Source organism: Aulonocara stuartgranti (genome assembly GCF_965226115.1).
Source record: "Aulonocara stuartgranti genome assembly, chromosome: 23".
Lineage (NCBI taxonomy): Eukaryota > Metazoa > Chordata > Actinopteri > Cichliformes > Cichlidae > Aulonocara > Aulonocara stuartgranti.
Genome location: NC_138958.1, coordinates 43035146 through 43061389, shown reverse-complemented (window position 1 = coordinate 43061389; position 26244 = coordinate 43035146). Strand labels below are relative to the sequence as shown.

Here is a 26244-nt window from a genome sequence, read left to right as displayed (position 1 = left end):
TTCATATACTGCTGCATGGGCTGGGCTGTAGTTACATCCTAAGGTTTTAAAAACTGAGCTTAAATAAATGATTAGCGGTAATAAAAGCCGAGGGAGGTCAACAGTGATCACTGACTGTTTTAGGAGCTTTTTGAGATCAAATAGAAGAAAATGCAAAACATTAAACATGTTAACAACACAAAAGCCATATTAAACGCAGACTACTTTAGACCCGGAAGTAGGATTCGTCGCGTCATCACTGAACAACCGGATAGAAAACTATTCCGCGCGTATATAAAACAGGTCCGCGGCTCCAAACAGTAGTAAAGGGACCTCTGACTAATCCGTCGGTTTCGGTGTCGGGCTCGTAGCTGAAAACTAGCTTTGCTTTGTTGTCTGGGTCAAGTTTGCTAGCGAGAGACAGAGAGAGGCGTTGAAAAGCTGAGGCTACATTCTTTAGGGCTATACCTGTAACACTTTGCCTATTGCCTTCATATTAAATCATTTTTTGAATAATAATTGTTAGGTTTATATTGTTGATTGTCATTTATGCTTAGAAATATGCACTCATATGTGCTTAGAGTCTTATAATCGATTGCATATTGATAGTATGTCTGATCCTTAGCAGTCTGCAAAGACTGTGTGCCTCCCAGAGCACTCTGGCATACACACACATCTTAAGGTCATGAGAGAGGTCGTGCCTTCTCTTACTGATTTGTGGTATAGGAGGACACCTACTCTGTATCTGTTTAATAAGTATAAGAGCCCTTTGTTTAGAAGGACCGCTGGACGCCTGGCACCAGCTTTAAGGAGTCTTCACAGGATCACATCTTGACCACACACACACACACACACACACACACGACACACAAACAAGGTACTCTTTGTTTATATGTATACACCTATGTAAGACGTCATATGTTAATGATTCTTATGCATAGTCATATAACCGCAATAAAGAGCAGTGTTACGAGGGAGCAGACGAGAGTGGCTGGGGTTCGAGCGTCAGGAACAGCGCTCGTCACAGTTCTCTCCCTCGTGCACGAGATCAAACAAAGAGCTCTGGTTGGTGTTCAATGCTTTTTGCTGTTGTAGTATAATTGTCTCGTTACAGCGGTGGGTCTGTGCTAGACAGACCCATCAATAATTTTAAAAAAGTTTTCTATGGGCAGAAATCTGTGCCATCAGAAACTGAATTTGAATAAGTTCAATTTGAATTTGAATTGCTCAGATTGAATCTGAATTGTAACTTGAATAAATGCTTTTGAAAACTGAATTTGAATTAGTCTAATTTGAAATTGAATTTATGGTTTGAAAATGATCATCACTAAATTGAAATTGAATTTTATATTTTGAAAATGAATTGATTTGCTTTGAAACTGCATTTTATCCTTTAAAAATTCAGCTCTCGAATAATTTCAGTTTCACTTCTCACCATTCAGTTTCAGTTCTACAATTCAATTTCAGTTCCAAAATTCAGTTTTTTGGAACTTACATCCGGTTCCGGTTCAAGCGCAGATTAATAGAACTACGTTTTACTAGCGGACCGAAAGTGTTACCGACGGGAATCTACAGCGTCTTGAGCTGAATTAAGACTTCAGAAGTCATTCGTCATGTCGAATGACCAGCGAATAAACTCTCAGGTTGGTAATAAATGTATTACATGTATAAGAACAAGCGTCATGTTAACAAATGATAGCCGTATGGTAACTTTTATGCTTATTGTAGCTGTTAGCTAAAAATGCTAATTTAGCGTAGTTTGCCCTGAATTCAGCTTTGACAAACAAATATGATCGACTGTTTCTAGTAGAATTCCAAAGTTGTCATCTTGTACCCTCTCAGAGTACCCCCTCTGTATGCTTGCAGAGACCCTACAGTAGGGAAACACGCAAAACGGTGTCCAAACCTTTGTATTTTAGCTTTATTTATGTCTTACACAGCATCCCAACTCTTTAGCTAAAGTGAATAGTTAGTCTAATTCATTAGTGCAGCCAAATATCCTTGGGCAAGATACTAACCCCAAGTTGCTCTCCGATGCATCCATCGGGAGGATGAATGCGTATTAATGTTAGATAGAAAGCACTTACAGAGAAAAAAAAGAAGTGATTGGGTGAATGAGGCAAGTTGTAGAGAGTAGAAAGGTTTTATATAAGAATCAGTTCATTTTTATATTTCAGATTTATTTTCAGTTTTCTACTTTTTATATGTAATATTGATGTACATGTATCACACCTAACTCGGTGACAGCAAATTTGAACAACTGTAATCATTTCTTTCCGGCATCTGAAATATTAGTTTAGTTTGGGGTTGTTGTTTTTTTTGTTTCCTTTTGGCTCCTGATATTAGTCAACTACTATTTGTCAATGTTGAATAATGATAAATGAATTATCTACAGTTGCCTCAAAGCGGTTTATAATGCAATTTCACCAGCTGAGACCACATCCTCTTTTTAGGTTTGATAGCATTTTTAGTAGATAATGGCAGATGGCTTGAGCATGAATTTAAGCTGCAGTTTAGGGAAGGTCACAGAGGGGACAGCCAGCGACTCCTGAGCTGTGCAGATCGCCGAGTGCTAATGAGAAGTAAACGAATTGGAAAAAGGAGGGAGTGCGGGGCTCAAAAGCAAGAACATACAGCCTGTAGTGCTGAGTGAAAACAAATATGTTCAAATTATACATTTTCACAATTTATTATCAAATGGTCAGAATTTCAAAGTAGTTTTACATGACGCCATGGACCTCCATCTCTCTGGCTCAAAGACAAAGGCCAAGAGCAAGAAAAAAACAAGAGGATGCAATGAAGAAGCTGTGTCAACACACAGCTTCGATGGAAATGATGATGCAGCTTCAATAAGTGGTGCAAAAGTGAACATGAACGGTGCTCTGAGCTGAAACTGCTTTGCAGCTCCCAAAATGTTGATTCTGAAAACGTTACATCCAGATGAAGAGAATCAAAGTTTTCGTTATATGGATGATTGAGCAGCGTTTGATTAAATGAACAATAACTGCTGTTATTTGAATAGAGGAAAAAAATGAGTACAACATAATATCTGAACAGAGATATAACATGTGCTAAATTAACATTCACTGAGCCAGCCACTTGCTTGCATGAGATCTGAGACACTCGAAGCAGTAAAACAGCTTGTAACATGTTGTTATGTTTGATTCAGGTGGACTGAAAGAGTCTAATACGGGTAAACTATTAATGATATCAATAAATGAAAGACTGCAGTCCACTTTAGCTAACTAAATAAGATCCAGAGGAGGCAGAGCATTAACAAGAACACTGTCAGTGTCTGTGTGTCATGGTTCTGGGTCTTTGTCTCAGTTTTGTGTTGGTGGACTTTTGAATGTTGCTTCATCATTATTGTTGTGTTCTTATACTGACTGAAGTTTCCTAGTTTACTTTTCCTGCATTCGTGAATTTTCTGATTATTGTTTTTTTCAGTGTCTCCTGTGGATGTCAGTCTTGTTGTCACGTAACGTCTGTCATAGAGTTCGTCTCTGTGTTCTGTCCTCAGCGTCCCCTTAGTGTCCCCAGCCCGTCTTGTGTCTCCCTCTCTTTGTGTCTTAGAGCTGTCTCTGGGTTTTGTCTCCTTTACCTGTTTCCAGTGTCCCTCTCTTTGTGTTTTGTGCTTGTCTTCTCAGTCCGTCGTGTGTTCCCATGTTTGTTTATTTCCATCCTAGTGTCAAGCTCATGTGTCCTTATCTCAGTCTCTGTGTTCGTGCTACTTCTTGTCTTATTTTGATAATCCTAGTCTGTGTTCCCATGTTTGTCCACTCCCTGATCACCCCTCAGTGTATATACTGTCTCTGTTTTCCTCTGTCCTTTGTCAGAGTGTCTGTTCACCTACCCCCTGTGTCTCCATATTCCCAGTGTTCAAGGTTTCCGAGTGTTTTCCCAGTTTAGGTTTTCATGGTTGGTTCTGTTTGCTACTCAGCCAGAATAAACAGCTCGCTCTTTTTAAAAGTAGGCTCCAGAATGGATGATGGCATGTTCGCATGTCTTTATGCAACACTGAGTGTGCTGAACTAAAGGTAGGCCTAGTTTCATTTTCATGGTCATTATTATCAAGACAATGATTACGCCTTATTCTGATTATTTCTCCCTTTTGGAGGTGTAACGTTTACATGAGGGGTGTAGGAACATTTCCCCCTAAATATTTTTAGATAAACTTTTGCTAAAGTCACAGTTTTTGTCGTATTGATGATGCAGCTAGAATAAGTGCTTTTAAATAAAAGAATAATCATTCAAAGTGCTCAGTGGTGAAACTGTAACTCTTTCAGAGTTTGACAGCTGGACAAGTGATGCCGTATTTAAAGAAACATGAGATGAGTGAAGCATATTATCTGAACAGAGATCATTCAATGAGCAAGAATAAACACTGAAAGAGAAACACTTCACTGTTGATTATCATATGAAGTCTAATGAAAGCTGTTAATCTGTTAATATCCTGTTAATCTGCATACAGCAAATACAGAACATGCGACTTTAAAGCATCCAGCAAAGTGATAACTGTCCTCTGCCCACTAAGTAGTGACTCTACAAAAGATTATTTTCAATATCATCTTTATATTATATTTAGTTATTCTCCAGCGCAACAATGTAAGGAGCTCTGTGATTGGTTAGGAAAGGACAGACTGGCCACCTGGATTTTTCTTCACTGCACATTGATCCATAGCTTTGCTCTGTAAAGGCTAACAAAGTGCTTTTGCTTTACAAAGACATTCAGCGTCGGTATTGTCACGGTCCTGGGTCTTATGACCCAGTGTTTTGAGTTTCAGTTCATTTGTTACCATGCCTAGGTGATTCTAGTTCTTATTAATTCCCCCTCGTGTTTCCAACCCATGTTAAGTCTCCCCTGCTCTTCATGTGTTTCATGTCTGTGTTTTACGTTGTCAAGTTCTGGTTGTCATGTCTGCGTCTCATTATGTTTCCTGTTTTATTGTGAAGAGGTCTGGTGTTTCTGGGTTCATCGTGTTCAGTTTACTCTTCCACTGTGACGTCGTTAATGTCACGTGTCAGCTGTTTCTCTATGTGTTGCCACTTTCCTCATTATCCTCCTGTGTCTATTTAGTCCGTGTGCTTTCAGTCATTCGTTGTCAGGTCGTCTGCTCATCCATGTCTCATCTCCAGGTATCTCTGTCAGTTCACTATGGTTAAGGTTTTTCATGTTTTGTTATTAGTTCACCCAGTTTAGGTTATTGTTTAGTTTTCACCGATGCCCTATTATTTTGTACCCTCGTTGCTAGCCTCAATAAACGGCTTGTTTTGTTAATCCACACCACGTTTTGGTCTGCGTTTGAGTCCTCCTCTGCAACACATACGGTCTGCCCCAGCCAGACCGTGACAGTACGACCTGAACATACTATGGACTCAGCAGACCGCGAGCTCTATGAGCTTCGGGAGGCAGCCTTCGCCCAACTGGAGGAAGAGCTCCGTTGGAAGCCGTGGCGTACTCCCGATTACGAGTGCATTTTCCACGGGACTCGGCTAGCTCTCAGAGGTCCCAAGAGCTGCCAAAAGTCCCCGCCTGTTGCGCTGCCTGCATCCAAGCCTCGCTCGCTTCAGGTGGGAGTCCTCCGTGTGGCTTCAGGCGCTCACGCTCCAGCCTCGGTGTCACCGTTCTGTGCACCAGGGGCTCAGTCGCTCGCTCCGCCAGCTTCCTCTGTTCGCAGGAAGCGGCGCGCCCGCCGCCATAAACTGGACATCGCTAAGCAACTCACGGTGGTGAGTGACAATGACTCCTATTCTCATGTCCCGTCTGACAGTAAAAGTAACATCCTCACCTCTGATCCGTGGGGAACTTCCCTTATGGATGATGACGTGGACTGGGAACAGTTATTTTGCTTTGCTCCCTCTGAACAGGGTGAGATCAAATACAATACCCGCTCGCCTAAGTCCGCACATGCGGTTAAAGGAAAAACTGTGAACACTTCTACCAGGTCTACAACACTCAGTTCAGGTTCTGTCAGTTCAGGTTTTGTTAAGTCTGGTTCAGTCATTACCAAGTCAGCTTACTCTAAGACCGTTAACCCAAGGACTTCAAAGACTGTTAATACCAAGACTGTAAAACATGAAGTGGACGGCGGGTTCATTTTTGATAGATCTGTTTTTGTCGACCCAGTTCATGTTGACCCTGAGCCTGTTAATTCTAAGACTGGTTTTTCTGAGCCTGCTCCTTTGCCTGTTCGTGTTTCTGCTGCCAGGGCAGCTCGGGCCCAGCGTACCCCTGCACCCGTAACAGTTTCTCGGGTGGGGGAGGCTGAGGCCCAGTTGGTCCCTGCTCTGGTTTCCAGGCCGGCTGAGGCTCTGTCCATTTCTGCACCCGTATCAGCTCCTCGGGTGGGAAGGGCAGTTGCCCAGCCGTTGCCGGTGCCTGTCCCGGCTTCCGGGGTGAGGGGGGCTGTGAACCAGTCCACCCCTGCACCCATGCCAGTCCCCAAGGTGAGGTCAGCCAGGATACAGCCCGTCTCCGCACCCGTACCTACTCCTCGGGTGGGAGTGGCTAGTGTCCAGCAGGTGCCTGCACCCGTTCCTGTTTCTACTGAAGGCTCAGGAGAATTCAGTCCACAACCAACACCATCACTACTGCATGCTTTTCAGTCTATAGCTCAGTGGTTAGCTCTGTTAGCAGCCCAGTCTGTAGTACACTTTCCTGTGCTTCCGTTAACTCAGCCCTTAGCCCACTGTGCAGCTCAGCCAGCTCCCCATTGTTCAGCTCAGTCATTTGTTCCATCACCCACTCAGCCTTCTGTTCAGCCAGTACTCTCTGCACCTACTGGTCCTGCCGCTGCTTCAGCTGGAGGGCCCGAGGAGCCCGTCCAGCCTCATGCCTCGTCAGCTGGAGGGCCCGAGGAGCCCGTCCAGCCTCATGCCTCGTCAGCTGGAGGGCCCGAGGAGCCCGTCCAGCCTCCTGTCTCCGCTGGAGCGCCCGAGGAGCCCGTCCAGCCTCCTGTCTCCGCTGGAGGGCCCGAGGAGCCCGTCCAGCCTCCTGTCTCCGCTGGAGGGCCCGAGGAGCCCGTCCAGCCTCATGCCTCGTCAGCTGGAGGGCCCGAGGAGCCCGTCCAGCCTCCTGTCTCCGCTGGAGGGCCCGAGGAGCCCGTCCAGCCTCCTGTCTCCGCTGGAGGGCCCGAGGGGCCCGTCCAGCCTCCTGTCTCCGCTAGAGGGTCCGAGGGGCCCGTTCAGCCACCAGCTGCTCCACCAGCAGCCTCATCCACGCCAGCTGCGGCCTCCGTGTCTCCGCCCACGCCGTTGCCTGGTCTGGCTTCTGCCTGTGCTACGCCTGGTCCGGCTTCATCGTCTGCGCCTGGTCCGGCCTCTGCTTCGGCTACGCCTGGTCCGGCCTCTGCTTCTGCATCGCCTGGTCCAGCTTCTGCCTCTGCTTCTGCTTCGCCTGGTCCAGCTTCTGCCTCTGCCTCTGCTTCGCCTGGTCCAGCTTCTGCCTCTGCTTCGCCTGGTCCAGCTTCGGTTTCTGCTTCTGCTTCGCCTGGTCCAGCCTCAGCATCAGCTCCTGCTTCGCTATCGTCAGGTCCAGCATCGGCCTCTGTTCCTGCTTCGCCTGGTCCAGCTTCTGCCTCTGCTTCGCCTGGTCCGGCTTCGGCCTCTGCTTCTGCTTCGCCTGGTCCGGCTTCGGCCTCAGCTTCTGCTTCGCCTGGTCCGGCCTCGGCTTCTGCTTCGCCCTCGCCTGGTCCAGCTTCGGCCTCTGTTTCTGTGTCAGCCTCGCCTGGTCCCGCGGCTGTTTTGCCGCCGCCCAAGCCACGTTTTGCCCCTCGGAATTGCCGGCCGCTTTCCGGGCCGTCAGCTGGACTTCGTTGCCATCGGGGTCGGCCGCCTGAACTGATGAACTGTGACCTGCTGTGCTCTCGACCTCCGGGTCGGGCCCCTGAACCTTTGACCTCTGACCTGCTGTGCTCTCGACCTCCGGGTCGGCCCCCTGAGCTCATGGATTTTGGACTGCTGGACCGTTGGCCTCCTGGTCGGCCACCTGAACTTTTGAACTTTCTTTTGTTTTGCTGTCAACCTCCGGGGCGGCCACCTGAACTGCTTCGCCATTCGCTCCTGTGCTTGTGTTGGACATTTTGGGTTTTTTTGGCCTTGTTTCTGACTAGATGCCCTAAGGCCGTCCCTACCCCCATATCAACCACAATAGCGAAGGCAGAACTAAACCATGACCCCCCACCCCCACTAGGTGATGAAGCCAATCAAAGTAGTCCAGAGGGATTGATCAAATGTGATGGCAGAGGCTGTATCAAGACTAATGTGATCTATTAGATGGTTTTTATATTGGTTAGAATTAAGATTATTTTTATTTTTCCAGTTCATGAGGACCATTTTCTTGGCAATGCATAGGGCCGTAAAAACAACGTGGGCTGTGTTTATTTCTGCAGTGACTTCATCCAAGTCACTTCATCCCCTTTAGTTGCAAGCATACTAAAGGGGAGGCTGGAATGTTACATTTCCGACACTTTGATAAGTCTTCACATATCTCACGCCAAAACTTCTGAACTGGTGGACAGAACCAAAGAGCGTGGATGTAATTGTCCGAGCAGTTGTTGGAAGACGTATAGCCGATCTTGAACATCCTATGACCAGTATAGTGCACTCTGTGTAATATTTTGTATTGTATTAATGGCAAACTGGGATTTCTGATCCATTGAAAGGTTTTTAAGCATATCTGAGACCAAAGGTTTTGGTCTAAGCTGATTGATAAATCTGCTCCCCATTTTGCAATCGGAAGGGATATTGATTCATCTACTTTAGAAAGTGTTCTGTATATTTTAGACAATAATTTGGGGGGGGTTAGATTAAAAAAATTGTACCACACTTGGTGGTGTTTGTAATTCAGCTTCACTGGGATTAAATTCCTTTTTTTTTTTACTATGGATTTAATTTGTTGATATTCCAAGAAAATTTTCTTGTTGATCCCATATTGTGTAACTAGTCTGTCAAACAAAATAAAGTCTGTTCCTTCCAATATATGTTCCAAGTTTTTAATTCCTTTATAACTCCAAACTGGCAAGTTTATTATGTTATTGTTTTGTAATATGTCCGGATTGTTCCAGATAGGTGTACGTTTGCATGGGATTAATGAAGACTGTTACATACACAGGTACAGGGCAACGAAATGCAGTTTGCATCCATCCAGAAGTGCTTTAGTGATATAGATATATTACAATATATATTAGCAATAATATAGATATGTGAGTATATTACAGAAATGGGTCTATTATGGTATGTTACAATGTACACAGATTGAAGTATGTTGTGAATATTCTATAACTATAAGTATGTACAGGATATGAACAGGATATAAATATGAAAAACTATACAGAATATGAAATAAATAACTACAGAAATCTGAGATATACAGCTATACAGAAATGGGAACTATGCAAGTTGTAAACAGTTGTAGGGTTAAAAATTATCGAATGTACAGAATGATTATTTACACAGAGCTATACAGTAGTGCAGTTAAGATAAGTGAGATATAATTCCTACAGAGGCTATATAAAGTGCTATGTGATGTGAGTGTGCTCAGTTTACGTTTCCCCTGTCTCGTCAGCTGTGATTTCTCCCAGGTGTGTTCCCCTCCTGTCTCTCATCCCTTGATTACTGCCATCTGTGTATTTAAGCCCTGTGTTTCTCTGTGTCAGTGTCGCGTCGTACCCTCAACTTGCTGTGTGTTTGTAATGTCCTGTCCTCCAGCACCTCGGTTTAGAGTTTTGTTTTTGTAAGTTTTATTTCGTGAATCATTCCTCCAGCAATAAAGCTGCGTTTTCAGTTTATTCCCATCTCCAAGAGTCCTGCAATTTTGGGTCCACCACTTCTGCTTGCCTGCCACACAGCCAACCATGACACAGTTTGGTAATGAAGTACTTAAACTACCACCTCACTGATTAGTTATTGCAGAGTGAGCTCAATTCAATTAATCGGGTCACAGTAGTTTAGCACTTCTACAGCAATCATGTAACCAGCATGACTGAGGAGGACACTGGGTGGACGGGCTTTGCAGGTCAGACTTTGAAACTAAAAAGAAGTCATTCATTAGCGTGTACAACTATTTTTAAAGCATGAGCCTAAAATTGCAAAACGAGTGCATATGTGTTGATGTTTGCGTTCACACTCAATGAATCTGAATCTTCTATTGTCATTATGCTAAAAGCAGTGAAAATATGCTGTCCCATTCAGTGCAAATAAAGAATCTGTGTTTACTGACAGGACAAAGCACTGAACATGATTTCATCTGTTAAACTGCAGCTATACAACTTCTATTTCAGGAAAAGTAAACTAAAAACTAAAACATTTTTCTTCAGCTGTGATGGTCCTGAGTCCTGAGATTTTAGACCAGTGGAATTTAAAGTATCTTTTTAAGTTCATTGCTGCCTCTAACCATGACTGTCTTCATCAGTTTTAATGTCACTGTGACTCATATTCAAGCATTTTTGCTTGTCGCCTCTCCACTGCTGTATTCAGAATCAGAATACTTTATTAGTCCCTAAGGAAATTATTGCAAGATGGCAAAAATACCACATGGTGACTCTGCTTATTTATATGTATACTCAATCATTTGCATCACTGTATTGACACCAATAAACTATACCAACAACTATACCCACATGACCTCGTAGAGCTAAACCTTGCAACACTAAGTATTTGATGGAGCCTATAATCTTCAGTAATCCATACCTTGCTTCCTCCTGTTTTCTGGCAACAGCTGAAGAAAGCTGTGAAGCTACAGTGTTCCCACTTTGAGCACAGATGTTCATGGCATGGATATGTAACTGACTTTTTGCATGTCCTGAGAACCTGAAGAGAGCCTTTATCCAATTTCTAAAGCCTACATTCACAAAGGCAGGGTCACACTTGCTTGGATTGACTGATTTGAATAACTTTGACACAGTGAAAACACAGCACCCCTTGTAAAGTGGCACTGTAATGCAACCAAGGAAAAGTTGCGCTACTATAAACCTAGGATCAGGTTGTGCAGGCTTTGTGCAGGTGATGATGTCTGAAACAAAATCCTTTTCTGTCCCTGTCATCTGTGGGTGACTGGTTCCTGACACGGGGCTCAAGTCCTTTTGGTAAACATGACAAGAAAACCTGTCACTCTCTGAGGGCCAGGGCAACAGCCAGGCCCTCAGAGAGGAAACCACACAAACCAAATCAGTGTTCTGACAGTGTGTGTTTGCATGCACAATTATTTTTGTTGATTTTTATGTCTGTTTCCTGGACATCCGTCCCTCCTGTGCAGCTGCCTTCTGTGTTTTCGCTCCCTCTCTTTGGTCATCTGACCCACTGTCACCTTTTCTCTCCCCTCAAGTCTATATACAGCACAATGCCCCCAACCAAACACACACACAAACACACCACTGCCATCATCAGTAAGCCCCCTTCCCCACATATACAGCACAGTGTTAACATCAAAGTTTGCTGTGATTTATGGTGGCAGACGTCAACGAATAGGGCAAATATTTCCTTTTCCTTACATTGCAATTATTTTACATTCAGTATTTCAGATTTTTTGCAGACAAGCTAAAGAACAGCGAACCAGATGTTTCTGTTAATCCTTAACTCACCGTTTCTGTCATAGACTACCTCTGTTTGTAACAAACAAACCTACAACCACGCACCGTCATTCACCGTATGTCGGTGTGTGCAGGCGTGTGCTCTGAACCTTACTGCCTATGCTCTGAACTATCAGCAGCCAGCTGTCAATGACAGAGTTAAGCAGGAGGGATGGCAGATAGGTAAACAATGCCAAAACGTGTGACTGTATTGTAGCAAACAGCTCCTTAAGTTACAATTCAGTGAAACGGACATTGGTCCTACACAGTAGGCTACATCACTGGCAGCCTCTGGCTTTTCCTCACAGGAGACCAACTCCAGTCAACATATCATCACCTAACTTAACAACATGGGTATTTACCTCCTTTTAATCAGGACTTCTTTTCTTTTTACAAGCGGTTGGTCTGAACCAACAATTAAATAGTGTTGTCTGTCCGCATCTTTTCATGTCTGATGTCTCAGTTCAGTTAGCAAGTTTTTAGTTAGCACCAGCGACTGTGCTAACAAACATACAGCAAATAGGTTTGGTAGAGAAAGCCGGTCGTATTATTAAACATGCAACTTTTTTGCTGGTAATAATTGAAATGATTAAAGAAAATCAACAAGCTATTTATGCAAGATAATTCATAATTTATGGGGGGGGGTGTCATAAAGACTTGTCTAAAGGGATGTCTAAAGAGTATTCAGTAGAAAACAAAGCAAGCAACATGTAAAACTAAAACTAAAAAAAACCAAAAACCACCATGTTAATAATTTTACTTTCTTTTTACGAATCAAATCAAATACCCCCCTAACACCCCTGGAAATTACGCGCCTGGATGTGTGACAAGTTCATCTACTAGTAGGCTATGGCACTTGGCCACAGGTGACAGTAGTGGACTGACCTCCATTTGAGACTGCTCCAGCTGCTGTGATGGTCAGTAGAACTGCTACAAATTGAAGATCATATGCAAGTTTTGGAAATTAAATCATGAATATTCCTAACTTGGATTTAGAACAAAAGATTTCTAACTCTCCTCCACGCTCAAAAACAGATGACAAACCAACAGACACACATGAGTCACTCATAAGGTCGACTCAATCACACTGGCTCTGTTTGTTACTAACCACAACCTCGTGCATGGGAGTAACACCAGGTAAACTCACGACACTTTTAAATATTTTGTTAAGGTAACCTCATAAATGTCACAGATGAAATATTTCGTGTTTATTTGCTGGTTTGTCGGTAGCGGCTCCTTAAAAGCAAGTCTACCACACATCTATTCGACCAGCACCAGTGGATCTGCGACGCCAGTTAATCTGGAACACCAACTTAAAGTCTCTACTGGTTCCTGCAGAATTGTTGTTGGTTTGTGTGTTCGACTGGTGACTGGAAAGTCGCAGCCACTTGTGAGCAGCGACCGTGAATGAAATGTGTAATGATGCTGGAAAGCATGCAGTTCTATTATATTCTGTTTTACTTTTTTATCGCCTTTTGCTGGACTTCAATAAAACTTAAGCAGGCCCTTTTACTGGAGTATTTTTTTAACACTAGTGTCTCTACTTCTACTGAAGGACAGAATGTCTGTACCTTCACCAGACAGATGACAGATGATGAAGAGATAAATGGAAGTATCCAGGAACTATTGTATTATTTAGCGTTATGTCTGCCACTTACCATAGTAGAACTTTATGGAGGCAAAACTGAGCACAGCATTTATTTGGATACAAAAAGTGATCTATAATATTCACACTGTAAAGCTAATTTAACTATTCAATATAAGTTCTTTTGTGAATAACTGATCACAGCTTGAACAATATTTTGATATGAAGACAAATATTCAACAAAGGCAGTGCCATTTTTTAATTGCTGATGATGGACTAAATGGGAAAAATGCACTGGTATAATTTTATTATGTTAATTTGTTATTTTTTTGATAATGTTATAAATTCAAGCAATGTGTGCATTGAACCCAGAGAGAAAACACTGAGAACAGCTGTACACAAACTACCATGCGCCAACTCGATTACATTTTTTATTATTATGTATGTATTTATTATGTACCAGCTCAGGTAGTATAAAGAAAAATGACGTGTAACCAGATGGTTTTTTTAGTAACTTTTTTTATTGCTCAAACACAAGAAACATGCTTTGAAAAACAAAATTGCTGGGCAGCACACAGCCCTGGAGTGCTGCTAAAAACAAAGAAAGAAATTAAAAAGTGGCTAACGCGTGTTCAGGTTGTTTACTAAGCTCCAAAAGAAATGACAGAGTCAAAGGTAAAAAGACAAAAAAGCGACAGTCTTCCTCCTGCTGTGACTGACAGAGAAACAGCCCATGTGTGTTCAGTGAAATGTGTGTGATCATGAGACTAGTCATTGACATCCCCCAGACTGTAAAAGTATCACAGAAACACAGTCACCTTTGGCACTGCGTCACAAGCCAGCCATGGCTGATGACAGAATCACTGAACAAGTGGCAGCATGTTACTGTTACGACATGTTAATGCTTTGGACCACAAACTCAAAGCAACACGAGCTTCAGGAATCGTTCGATGTTCTGTGATTACTTTGCAGTTTTAGAGAGATTCAAATTCATTGTTTAGCTACAGGTTAACAGTCTTCACAGCTAAGTTTTGCTTCCACCAAAGAGAAAAAATAATATTACGGGCTTTCCTGAACATACTTAACACTAGTTGTTAGCCGTCTAAGACCAGAATGTCTCTTGCAAAGTGTACAGGTAAATTATTTTCACAATCAACTGCAACATATCTGTTAGTGAGGAGATTACCAGTATACTGGCATCTGGGTTTTCTGGCTCCCTCATTCTTTAGTTCACACTTAACAACTTTGAACTTCTTGTGACTTTTTGTCATTTGAAGTGTTTCATCAAATTTTCCCTCAACACAAATGTTTTTGATCTCACTTGGATTATCAAGGATGAACGTGTTGGTATCTTTACAGCTGTTGTCAACATTGTAGATCTGTTTACTTTTTATAACCTTATCACAATCCTTTGCAGTCATGCTGGTGTCTATGTGTTGTCTTCTAAACTTGCCATAGCGGGTTTCTTCAAGCGTTGAACTCTCAGAGGCAATGAGCAGCAAACAGATAAACAGGATCCTCATTATTACCTGGTGAAGAAAAAACAGAAACAATATTCTGATTGAGAATTTTATCCAGAAAAAGCACAAATTATTGCAACAAATATGTAATAAATTTGAGTCTACATGCTAACTTGTGGTTCCTAAAGTAGAATGGGAAGTGATAGGCTTGTAGCATAAACCTGTTCGCTGGAACGTTCAAGACAGTTTACTACACAGCAAAAAGTAAGACACAAGTAGGCAAAGTTCTTTGTGTTACTCATGCATGAGGGAGGCCTGCCTATGTAGCTGAGATATAATGTACGAATTGTGAACATTCTCAAAACTGTATTGTACATCGGTTATGTTTTTTTATTGTGTGAACTTAATTTTTGTGGAACTAAGGTTCCGTGTGTCATTGTTGAAGTGGGACATTAATCAGTGTAACGCCACCTGCGGCCACGTTGCGGGTGTGGGGTTTCCTAGCCAGAGCTGTACGGACTCCACACTGGTGAGGCACGCTTTCTGTAGCTCTTCTCCCTGTACTAAATTATCCATCTAAATTCGGTGTATTTGTCTTTGTTAAGTATTGGCTCCTATGGTTAAAAGCTCTCAAAGTGTTTTCAATCGCTTTGAGTGAGAAAAATGATATTTGGAACTGTGCTTTATCTGTTATATCATCCGTTTATGTGGAACTGACTTGTGTTAAACAGGGTGAGGAGAAGCCTGCTGCCGCTGTGTGACACTGATTTCGCTGCTACACTTTGTCTTATAGGTATGTGTAAATATGTAGTTTTCGTTTTATGTGTGTAATGAGCTCATGTCCCGAGGCTGCGCTCTGAATAGTATCTCCAGCCATGTTGGGAAGAGTTAAAAAGTTGTTTGAATATGTATTATGTAATTGACCTATTTCAATGGGAATTTGAATGTTATACGTTATTGTTAGTGATTTCATAATTGTCTCTGTTTTGCCCCACTGTAATATTTGATTTTGAAATGGCGGTTGTGAAAATTGTTATTTTGATAAGTTGTATTTTCTTTTATATGATGCAAGCAGAGCTGTACGGACTCCACACTGGGTGAGGAGAAGCCTGCTGCCGCTGTGTGACACTGATTTCGCTGCTACACTTTGTCTTATAGAAATAAACCCAGTTTTCAGCCAGTCCGTGTCTGTCGTCACAACGCAGTCGACCATTTCACATCTGCTACATAAAAGTGGTGCCGTGACCCGGATGCATCTGATCAGCTGCTGCCGATCGCTGAGGTTGAGCTGAACACTTCTGACACCTGTAATATAAGTAAAATTATTCTGTGGGTCAGCAAAAAATTTCCAGTGTTCTGTTAGCAGGCATTTCTCCCAGTTACACCTGTTAGAGTCTAACTGAGCCGTGTTTACTTGTGTTGTATTTTTCTGAGTGATAGGTATTTTTGTATTCCTTTTGTTTCCGATCCTCTTTGTAGTTATTGCTAACCTCCTGTAAGCAACATGGCTGGTAGGGGCAAAGACTCCTTTAACCTTTTCACGCCAGTCGCTGGGAGAGGTTGGAGACTGTCTGGGGCAGATGAAGTGAGAGACAGGTCTATAATGTCGCGTGATGAGCCAGCAGAGTCCGATGACATTATTCGAAATAAAGCTCATGAGCGCCAGTCCTCAACCCCTGCTTTGAGCGACGACAGCACACACAAAGAGCTACGTGAGCTCATTGGTGAATTGGGAACCCAGATAGGTGAATCAATCGCTAGCCGGTTACTATCCAGTCAAGTCCCACTTGCTCCAAACCAGACAGCTCCAGCCGAGTCCCCCAAAGTTAAGAGCCCTGACACCACTCTCGACCTCTCCAAAGTGAACTTAGTGGTCCGACAAGATATCAAAGACCCACCTATGTACAGAGGTGATGATGCAGATAAGTACTCTGTTCATGAGTGGATAGACATGATGGAAGTGTACTTAGAGAAGAGAGGGTTGTCTAGAGCCGTGCAGGTGGATGAAGTCTTAAACCACCTCCTCGGCAGAGCTAAAAACATTGTTAAGGTGGGTTTGAAAAGTAACTCATATTCTGGTGTAGTGACCAACCCTGAGACCATCTATGCCATACTCAGGCGTTATTTTAGTGATAGTCCTGGCTCCTGTCAACCACTGGCTGACTTCTATGCCACCCAAGCAGTTGCAAAAGAGACCCCAGTAGACTATTGGGTGAGGCTTAATATCGCTGCTGAGGCAGCTGACAAGCATTTACAGCGTCAGGGAGGCAAAATGGAGAACATGGAGGCAGAGATAGCCATGATGTTTATCAGAAATTGTCCTGATCCCAGCCTCGCCTGTGTTTTCAAATGTAAGCCCATCAGTAAATGGACAGTAATGGAGGTTCAGGAAGCCATTGATGAACACCAAAGAGAGTGTCATGCAAAAAAGAAGAGCCTGGGCTCTGCCAGACCACATCCCCTCCTCGTGGCCACTGCGACAACCACAAGCGAGTCGCCTGAGTTCGAACTGAACCATGCCCAAGTAGGTACAGTAAAATGTTCCCAGGACAGCCCGGTTAAGGCTACTGGAGCTGCCGCTTCAGACCCAAGTGCTCTAGACCGCGTGCTCAGTATGCTGGAGAGGGTGTTAGAGCGCTCCAACCAGCCTGTCCACCCCGTAATTAGACCACAGCCTCTAGCCTCAGCCAGGTTCCCTTCGTGCCAGGTTTATGGCAATAGCTCACATTCCACACGCACTCACTGCATGAGAGAGAGGAGATGTCTAGGTTGCCTGGAGGTTGGGCATCAGAGGAAAGACTGCCCCAGAGCAGCTGAGCCCATTACCCAGCAAAATAATCCCGAGGGAAACTAGGGTGCTTGCACTTGAGAGGGGACAGTGTGAGCGAAGAGTGTGAAACCCTCAATCCCAGTGATGACATACAGACTGTATACAAAGAAAGCCTGAAGTGTGCCCCACCTGGTACTGTTGTACTTTCCCCGAATATAGTAAGACTTGATGAGGCAGACAGCCTATTTTACACGAATGCATTGGTGAATGACAAAGTCTCTTTGCAGGCCCTTCTTGATGCAGGTTCCATGGCGTGTACCTTGAGCGAAGAGGCGGAGCGAGAGTTAAAGAGCGCTGGGGTCGCATTGGAATTAAGCGACACTCGTACCGACATTGTGCTAGTGGGCTGTGGTGGAGTTCAGGTTAAACCCAAGAGTATATGCGAGTTGAAGATGGAAGTGTATGATTGTACGTTCAGAGTGCCTGCCCTAGTGGTCCCCGGTCAGAAAGATCAGTTGATTTTAGGGACAAATGTTATCAAACACCTCCTCAGACACTTCAGGCTGTCCCCCCATTTCTGGCAAGTCCTGAGCAAACCCGAATCAGCAGAAGCGCCTGAAATAGTGCAGTTTCTGAATATGCTGTCTGGCATTAACCGGTGGAGGGGTGACAAAATGCCAGATGTCATTGGCACTGTCAAACTAGCTCAGGCAGTGACTCTACTCCCCAAGCAAGAGCACCTTGTATGGGGCAGACTGCCAGCGTCATCACCCCTTTCTGAGGGCAGCGCCATTCTGGTTGAACCACCAAAATCGCAAACTCATAAAAAAGGTGTCATTGTCTGTAGAACTGTGGTTTCTATGAGTGGCGATAGGTGGGTCCCTGTTCGAATCCTGAATACATGTGATAAGCCTATCACATTGAGACGAAACGCTAAGGTAGCAGATGCTTCCGCTTGTGTAGCTGTTGAAGATCTCGAAGTGGCTTCTGACCAAAACCCAAGTGAGACCCTTAGGGTCCAGAGCCAGACAGTGTGTAGCGACGCACAGAGTAGCCCTCCCTCCTGCCCTAGCCTGCGTGACAGCTTGCAGAAGATGGGGTTGGAGGACCTAGACCTCGACTCTTGTGAAGTCTCAGACCACTGGAAGGCTCAGGTACTGCAACTGATCCACAGGTATGAGGATGTCTTTTCCAAGGGTAAGCTGGACTGTGGACTGGCAAAGGATTTTGTCCATCGCATCCATCTGTCTGACGACAGGCCGTTCAGACTTCCCTATCGGCGCGTCCCTCCAGGGCAGTACCACAAGTTGCGACAGGTGCTCACAGAGATGGAGGAGCGAGAGCTGATCCGCAAATCCAACAGTGAGTGGGCGTCCCCACTGGTACTGGTGTGGAAGAAGAATGGAGATCTCAGAATATGCGTGGACTACCGCTGGTTGAACGCACGCACAGTCAAGGATGCCCATCCCTTGCCCCACCAGTCAGACTGTCTGGCAGCCCTGGGAGGTAACGCAATTTTCAGTGCCATGGATCTCACCTCTGGCTTCTACAATATTGAGATGGCAGAGGAGGACAAAAAGCTAACGGCCTTCACAACACCAATGGGGCTCTACGAGTTTAACAGACTCCCCCAAGGCCTGTGCAACAGTCCGGCGAGCTTCATGCGTCTCATGATGGGCATATTTGGCGACCAGAATTTCCTAACCCTGCTGTGCTACCTGGACGACCTGCTTGTTTATGCACCCAATGAAGCAGAGGCTCTCAGGAGGTTGGAGATTGTGTTTAGCAGACTACGTGCCCATGGACTGAAGCTGGCCCACAAAAAATGTCATCTGCTCCGAAGGAGTGTGAGATTTCTGGGCCATGTTGTGACTGAAGGCGGGGTTTCGACCGATCCTGACAAGGTTAAGGCGATCACCGCTATCTCAGAGGCTGATCTCATGATGGAGGATGGGGTTACGCCATCCCAGAAGAAGATAAAGTCGTTTCTGGGTATGGTAATGTATTACCAACACTTCATACAGGACTGTTCTAAGATTGCCAGACCCCTTTTTACCCTGACTGCCGCTCCTAAAGGAAAGAAAGTAAATGCCCGAGGTGCTGCTTCTTTCCGGAGGCTCAGCCCAAGTGATTGGAAGAAGGAGCATGTTGACTCGTTTGAACACTTGAAGGCTGCACTCCTTGACTCCGTTGTGCTTGCTCACCCTGATTTCAACAAACCATTTATCTTGTCGACAGACGCTTCACAGGACGGCTTGGGTGCTGTGCTGTCACAAGTCCAAGAGGGCGAGAGTAAAGCACGTCCCGTTGCATTTGCCAGCAAGGCCCTCGCCCGTGCACAGAGAAACTATCCCGCCCATCGCCTTGAGTTTCTGGCGCTAAAGTGGTCTGTCTGTGACAAATTCAGCCACTGGTTGAAGGGGCATAGCTTTACCGTCTGGACAGACAATAACCCCCTAACATATATTCTCACGAAGCCCAAGCTTGATGCATGTGAACAGAGGTGGGTGTCAAAGCTGTCCCCCTACAACTTCAGCATCAAGTACATTCCTGGCAGTAAAAATGTCGTTGCAGATGCACTGAGCAGGCAGCCATTCGTTCACAACCGTGTTAGTCAGAGACTCATGACTGAACCCTATGCAACCCTGTTAGAGGAGTCGCAACAGGTCAAAGAAATCTCGGTTCAGGATGCATTCAGGCTCAGTGCCAGCCACCAAAGTGTTGAGTGTTTGGCCCCTGCAGAGAGCCTGGGGTGTTGTTCCCTGACTAACGATGAAGTTTCCGCAGTCTTCACAGGCCACGCTGAGTGGGACCAAGGCTCAAAACAGAGAGCAATCTCCTGGTTGACTCAAGGGCTAGATCGGCTTCCCTCACTGGGCCAGAACACCTTGTCTGCCTTCTCGCTCCAGGAGCTACAGGAGGAGCAGAGAGCAGATGTAACACTGTCTCAAGTCATTCCGTTCGTCGTACATCACGAAGAGAAAGAGCTCACTTGTCGCACAGAGCGCAAAAGACGATGAAACAGTGGGAAAAGTTGAAAGTGTTGGATGGTATCCTGTACAGAGTGAGCAAAGACCCGCTCACTGGCAAAAAGCGCCATCCACATTAATCAGTCAAGTCCTGTCAGGTGTCCATGATGATGCTGGCCATCAGGGCCAAAGCAGAACTCTGTACCTAGCCAGGCAGAGATTTTTCTGGATCAACATGGAGCATGACATTCGCGAGCATGTCAAGTGCTGTAAACGTTGTGTCGTCAGCAAGACACTCGAGCCTGAGGGGAGGGCCCCTCTTGAAAGCATTAAAACTACCGGTCCTCTTGAGCTCGTCTGCATAGACTTCTGGTCCGCAGAGGATCACAGGGGCAAGAGTGTGGATGTTCTAGTAGTGACTGACCATTTCACCAAGCTGGCCCATGCTTTCCAGTGCTCAGGTCAGACGGCAAAACAAGTTGCGCGCCAGTTGTGGGACAGATATTTCTGTGTCTATGGCTTCCCTCAAAGGATCCATTCAGACCAGGGCGCCAATTTTGAGAGTGAGTTGATCCAAGAGCCGCTGCAAGTGGCCGGGGTGCAGAAGTCAAGAACAACACCTTACCACCCTATGGGTAACGGTCACACCGAAAGGTTTAACAGGACCTTGGGAAATATGATCAGAGCCCTACCTCCGAGGGAGAAGCACAAATGGCCTCAGATGTTGCAGACACTGACCTTTGTCTACAACTGCACCGCTCATGAGTCCACTGGTTACGCACCGTTCTTCCTAATGTACGGGCGTGTCCCCAGGTTACCAGTGGATGTCATGTTTCACAATGTTGCAAGGGACAATGATGTAACAGACTATGACAGTTATGTAAAAAGGATGAGAGATGACCTCAGAGAAGCACTCGCATTGGCCCAGACTAACACCGGAGCTAGTCAGCAGCGTCAAGCAGACCTGTACAACAAAAAGCAGAAAGGTGTTGACATTGAGGAAGGAGATCGTGTCCTTTTGGCAAACAAGGGCGAACGGGGTCGTAGGAAGTTAGCTGATAGGTGGGAGTCGACCATCTACACTGTGATCTCCAAGAACCCCACATGCCACACGTATTGCATCAGGAACGTCAAGAGTGGACAGGAGAAAGTTGTCCATAGGAACTTGCTTTTGCAGGCTAATTTCCTGCCCATTGAGTCCGAGGGCGAACTAGAGATGTCTTTTGCCAGTGAATCAGAACTCGGCCAGGAGCAGAGTCAATCTGATGGAGAATCCCCTGTCGCTGATCCTGAGGACGATCGTACTGAACGCACAGCCCGTTGGGTGGCTCAGATGACGGATGACTGTGTCCCGGCTCCTAGAGGACCCCAAGAGTGTGACAGTATTGGAGACGGTGTCTGTGCGCAGTTGGATGATGAGGAGCATCAGGACAGTGACAGTGCCAGTAGTGAAGTAGCTGCTTACCCTGAAGTAGATGATGACAACAACAGCAGGGCTTGCACTACCCCAGTTGAGGAGGGAACACTACCAAGTATCAGTTACCCTGAAAGTCAGCCAGTCAGCGAGGTTGGGAGCCTCGTGAAACATGGTGGTGTACCCCCAAGTAATGCAGCAGGCCAGATCAGGACGAGAGTGGGTCGAATAGTGAAGCCTGTGAATAGGCTAATCCAGACTATGAAGCGAAGAAACCTACAAACAGGCAATGTAGTGAGCAGCTTTGCCAAGAACTTGTTTCTGTGAGGGCTACTTGTTTTATATGTTGGGTGATTTTCATGTCAGATGTTAACACCTATTTTGAGATTGTCTTCAGCTCAGAGTACTATTCATCATATAGTAGCTGTCACCGTGTTGTTTGTTCAGGATAGTGTATAAGGCACTTTCTCTTGCGAGTAAACATTAGGGTGTCTGGCCAACTTTCTTCTGTTTACTTTCCCCATGAGTTGGGAACCATATTTGTTGCACGTATCACCGGGTAGTGAATTTCCAGATCACTGACAGTTACGAATTGTTATATGCGACGCTCAGTTGCTCACCCTTACCTAACGGGTTTTGAGAAGTTCAGGGGGGAGTATGTAGCTGAGATATAATGTACGAATTGTGAACATTCTCAAAACTGTATTGTACATCGGTTATGTTTTTTTATTGTGTGAACTTAATTTTTGTGGAACTAAGGTTCCGTGTGTCATTGTTGAAGTGGGGCATTAATCAGTGTAACGCCACCTGCGGCCACGTTGCAGGTGTGGGGTTTCCTAGCCAGAGCTGTACGGACTCCACACTGGTGAGGCACGCTTTCTGTAGCTCTTCTCCCTGTACTAAATTATCCATCTAAATTCGGTGTATTTGTCTTTGTTAAGTATTGGCTCCTATGGTTAAAAGCTCTCAAAGTGTTTTCAATCGCTTTGAGTGAGAAAAATGATATTTGGAACTGCGCTTTATCTGTTATATCATCCGTTTATGTGGAACTGACTTGTGTTAAACAGGGTGAGGAGAAGCCTGCTGCCGCTGTGTGACACTGATTTCGCTGCTACACTTTGTCTTATAGGTATGTGTAAATATGTAGTTTTCGTTTTATGTGTGTAATGAGCTCATGTCCCGAGGCTGCGCTCTGAATAGTATCTCCAGCCATGTTGGGAAGAGTTAAAAAGTTGTTTGAATATGTATTATGTAATTGACCTATTTCAATGGGAATTTGAATGTTATACGTTATTGTTAGTGATTTCATAATTATCTCTGTTTTGCCCCACTGTAATATTTGATTTTGAAATGGCGGTTGTGAAAATTGTTATTTTGATAAGTTGTATTTTCTTTTATATGATGCAAGCAGAGCTGTACGGACTCCACACTGGGTGAGGAGAAGCCTGCTGCCGCTGTGTGACACTGATTTCGCTGCTACACTTTGTCTTATAGAAATAAACCCAGTTTCCAGCCAGTCCGTGTCTGTCGTCACAACGCAGTCGACCATTTCACATCTGCTACACCTGGAGCCAAGTGTCGTTCCACCCGCTTGACCTCCGTCAGACTCTCAGCCAGGTTCCCCATAGCACTCCTTTTATTGTGGTTACATGAATATGCATAGGGTCATTAACATATGAGGTTTCATATAGGTATACATGTGGACAAAGAATAAATTGTCTGTGTGTGTGTGTGTATGTGTGTGTGTGGGGTCAAGATGTGACCCTGTGAAGACTCCCCAAAGCTGGTGCCAGGAGTCAAGCGGTCCATCTGAACAAAAGGCTCTTACACTCATACAGATATACATGTGTTTGCTATACCATATATCAGCAAGAGAAGATACGACCTCTCCTAGGAGGTGTGTGACCTATGCCAGAACCCTCTGAAGAGGAGTGAACGCACCCCCCTCTTCATGCTACACAGAGTTGTTACAGACCTCCTAGGATGAGACATTCTTTCAATCTACAAATGAATATATACTTCTAAGCATATATAAATATATATTTCTAAGCATAAATGACAATCCAACAATACAAATCTAACAGGAAGCAGAGGCTTCAACTATCACCCAGCCCTCTCCTGTTGAGCCTGCTCCTATTCTGGCTTCAAGCCCAGCAAGAAGCGTCGGATCAGCTGCTGAATGATTGCTTAGTTACTTTGCTTTTGTCTTTGGGTGCTCAGGGACTTCTCATACACTCCTTCCCCTTCATTCATATTCTACTGTTACATACACTATGTTGCCAAAAGATTCTGTTCCTCTGCTTTCACACACACATATAAACTTGAATTACATCCTATTTTTAATCCATATGATGTCGACCTCCCTGTAAATGCTTTCCACAGCGTTTAGGAGTGTATGGGGAATTTATGAGGTCAGCCACTGATCTCACACATTAACTTGCAGTCTCTGCTCTATTTATGAGCAGTTCTTTCAGGTTGAGATCAGGACTCTGTGCAGGCCAAACTCGCTCATCCATGTCTTTATGGATCTTGTTTTGTGCACTGGTGTGCAGTGACATTGGAACAGGAAGGGGCCATCCCCAAACTGTTCCCACAGACTATGGAGCATGAACGTATCATAAGTGTTTTGGTGTGTAGAAGCATTAAGAGTATCTTTTACTGGAACTAAGGGGCCGAGTCTTAAATTGCTGTTGAATCTAAATGTCTTATAGTGAGACACATTAGAATTTTGATTTTGTCTTTTCACAAACTGATCGCCAGCCAGAAATCTTTACATCACACAATGAAACAATTTGCAAGAACTTAAACGTCGACTCGGACATGAAATCATCATAAATGTAAACGCTGGAAGCTTTCCTCACATCTCCTCGTGTATTGTGGCTTGGTCTGTAATAACAAATCTGCACTGCACATCTGAAAACGAATAAAACTCAACTCAAGAACCTCACGACCTTTGCTGCACTAAAAGGCATCCAGCATGAGATTACCTTATTTTTGCTTCACTGATGAGTGAATGAGTGGTTGTTGGTTGGTTAACCTGCAGCGGTTCAGGCACAAGTGGGTCGTGTGGAGCAGCAGGTGAAAGGCTCTGAAGCTGGCGAAAGATTACAATAAATCAAATACATGACTGAATAGGCAACATCTGATAGTCAGTGTGAATGAAAATGAAAGATTATCTAACATAAAGACTGGTCTCAAACTGTACATGCATGTAGCTTATGCAGGATTTGTGTGCTCACAGAACCCAGATAATGTCAGCATGTTTTTAAGCCCGTGTCTGGATTGTAAAAGTAGGTAAAGTGTGGCAGGAGCGAGGGTTGTTATACTTCCTTGGAGGTGTAGAACATGAGCCTGTTGAGAATTAAATATTTTTATTGTACAAACAAAACATTCTTACCAAATGAGGAGCGAAGACTCGAGATGAGCAGAGTGTAGCTGAGACACGCTGTTACGTTCAAGTCAGTCAAACTGGAACAAAGAACACTTGGTTCTTGTCACTTTCATTTTTATACATTTCAGCAGCACCGCCTTATGTAATCATTTAAATTATCACCCGCATCACCAGTGCACCAGTTCTAAGAAAATGTACCACTTCTCTGTTTGTGTTTCAGAAACTTAATACTACATGACCACAGCATCACGCAAATTTTGTCACTCATAGCTGGCTTTTCTACTGTTTTACGAAAAAAAAAGTTTTCTTGCATATTTGCAGGCCAAACAATCAGGTTGAACGATCAGGCTTGACGCCTCCATTTCTACCTGTTCGTGTTTCCAAAGTAGAATCACTGTGGCGATCGCTTTAAAGGCTGGCTTTCATTGTTACATTGTGTTCATACCTAAATACTAAGAGAAAGTTCATATGTGTGTCCTCATTAGGACCGGGATTTGTGTTGGTGTGTGGGACTGTTTCCTAAGGTTTATACTGTTACTGGTTATAATGTGACAATGTGTTTCAGCTATTTTACAGAGTAACACAAAAGTAGAATAAAATAGAATAATCCTTTAATTGTCCCACAAGGGGAAATTTGGTTGTAACAGCAGCCAAAAAGACAAATATACAAACAAACAGTACACAGGACACAGAACAGAAACATACACAATTTTTCTTACATATTTACATTAAGGACAATGGTTACTATAAACAGAGAGTACTGTACAGTTATTAAATTAAATAAAAATAATTACAGGTAAGAGGCAAACCAGGTTGTAGTGCGAATTGGTTAATTAACTAACTTATTGCAGTTACAGCATTGATGTAAACATCTATGTTTGTTGGGAGCAGTTCTGATTGTACAGTCTGACAGCTGCAGGGAGGAAGGACCTGCGGAAACGCTCCTTCATGCATCTAGGATGCAGCAGTCTCTCACTGAAGGAGCTCTGCAGTTCAGCAACATCTACATGCATGGGGTGGGAGACTCTGTCCATCAGAGATGTTATTTTGGCCAGAGTCCTTCTGTCTCCCACCACCTGCACTGGGTCCAGGGTGCATCCCAGAACAGA

At 44.4% G+C, this 26244-nt stretch overlaps 1 protein-coding gene and 1 long non-coding RNA gene across 2 annotated transcripts; one reads left to right on the top strand and one right to left on the bottom strand.

Annotated features, from left to right (window-relative positions):
- Nucleotides 1-923: 923 nt before the first annotated feature.
- On the top strand, nt 924-8131 carry LOC309701276 (uncharacterized protein; the record flags this gene model as incomplete). Its single annotated transcript, XM_082525369.1, has 4 exons — nt 924-1622; nt 6742-7318; nt 7700-7945; nt 8091-8131. Exons 1-4 carry the CDS (start codon nt 1593-1595, stop codon nt 8129-8131), a joined length of 894 nt encoding a protein of 297 aa, XP_082381495.1. The 5' UTR covers nt 924-1592.
- A 6454-nt stretch (nt 8132-14585) lies between these two features.
- Nucleotides 14586-25257, bottom strand: LOC309701638. The gene is made up of 3 exons (XR_014275194.1): nt 25142-25257; nt 24732-24838; nt 14586-14660 (listed from the first exon to the last, which is right to left on the bottom strand). It is a non-coding gene; the product is annotated as an uncharacterized lncRNA (long non-coding RNA).
- Between the last annotated feature and the right edge of the window lie 987 nt (nt 25258-26244).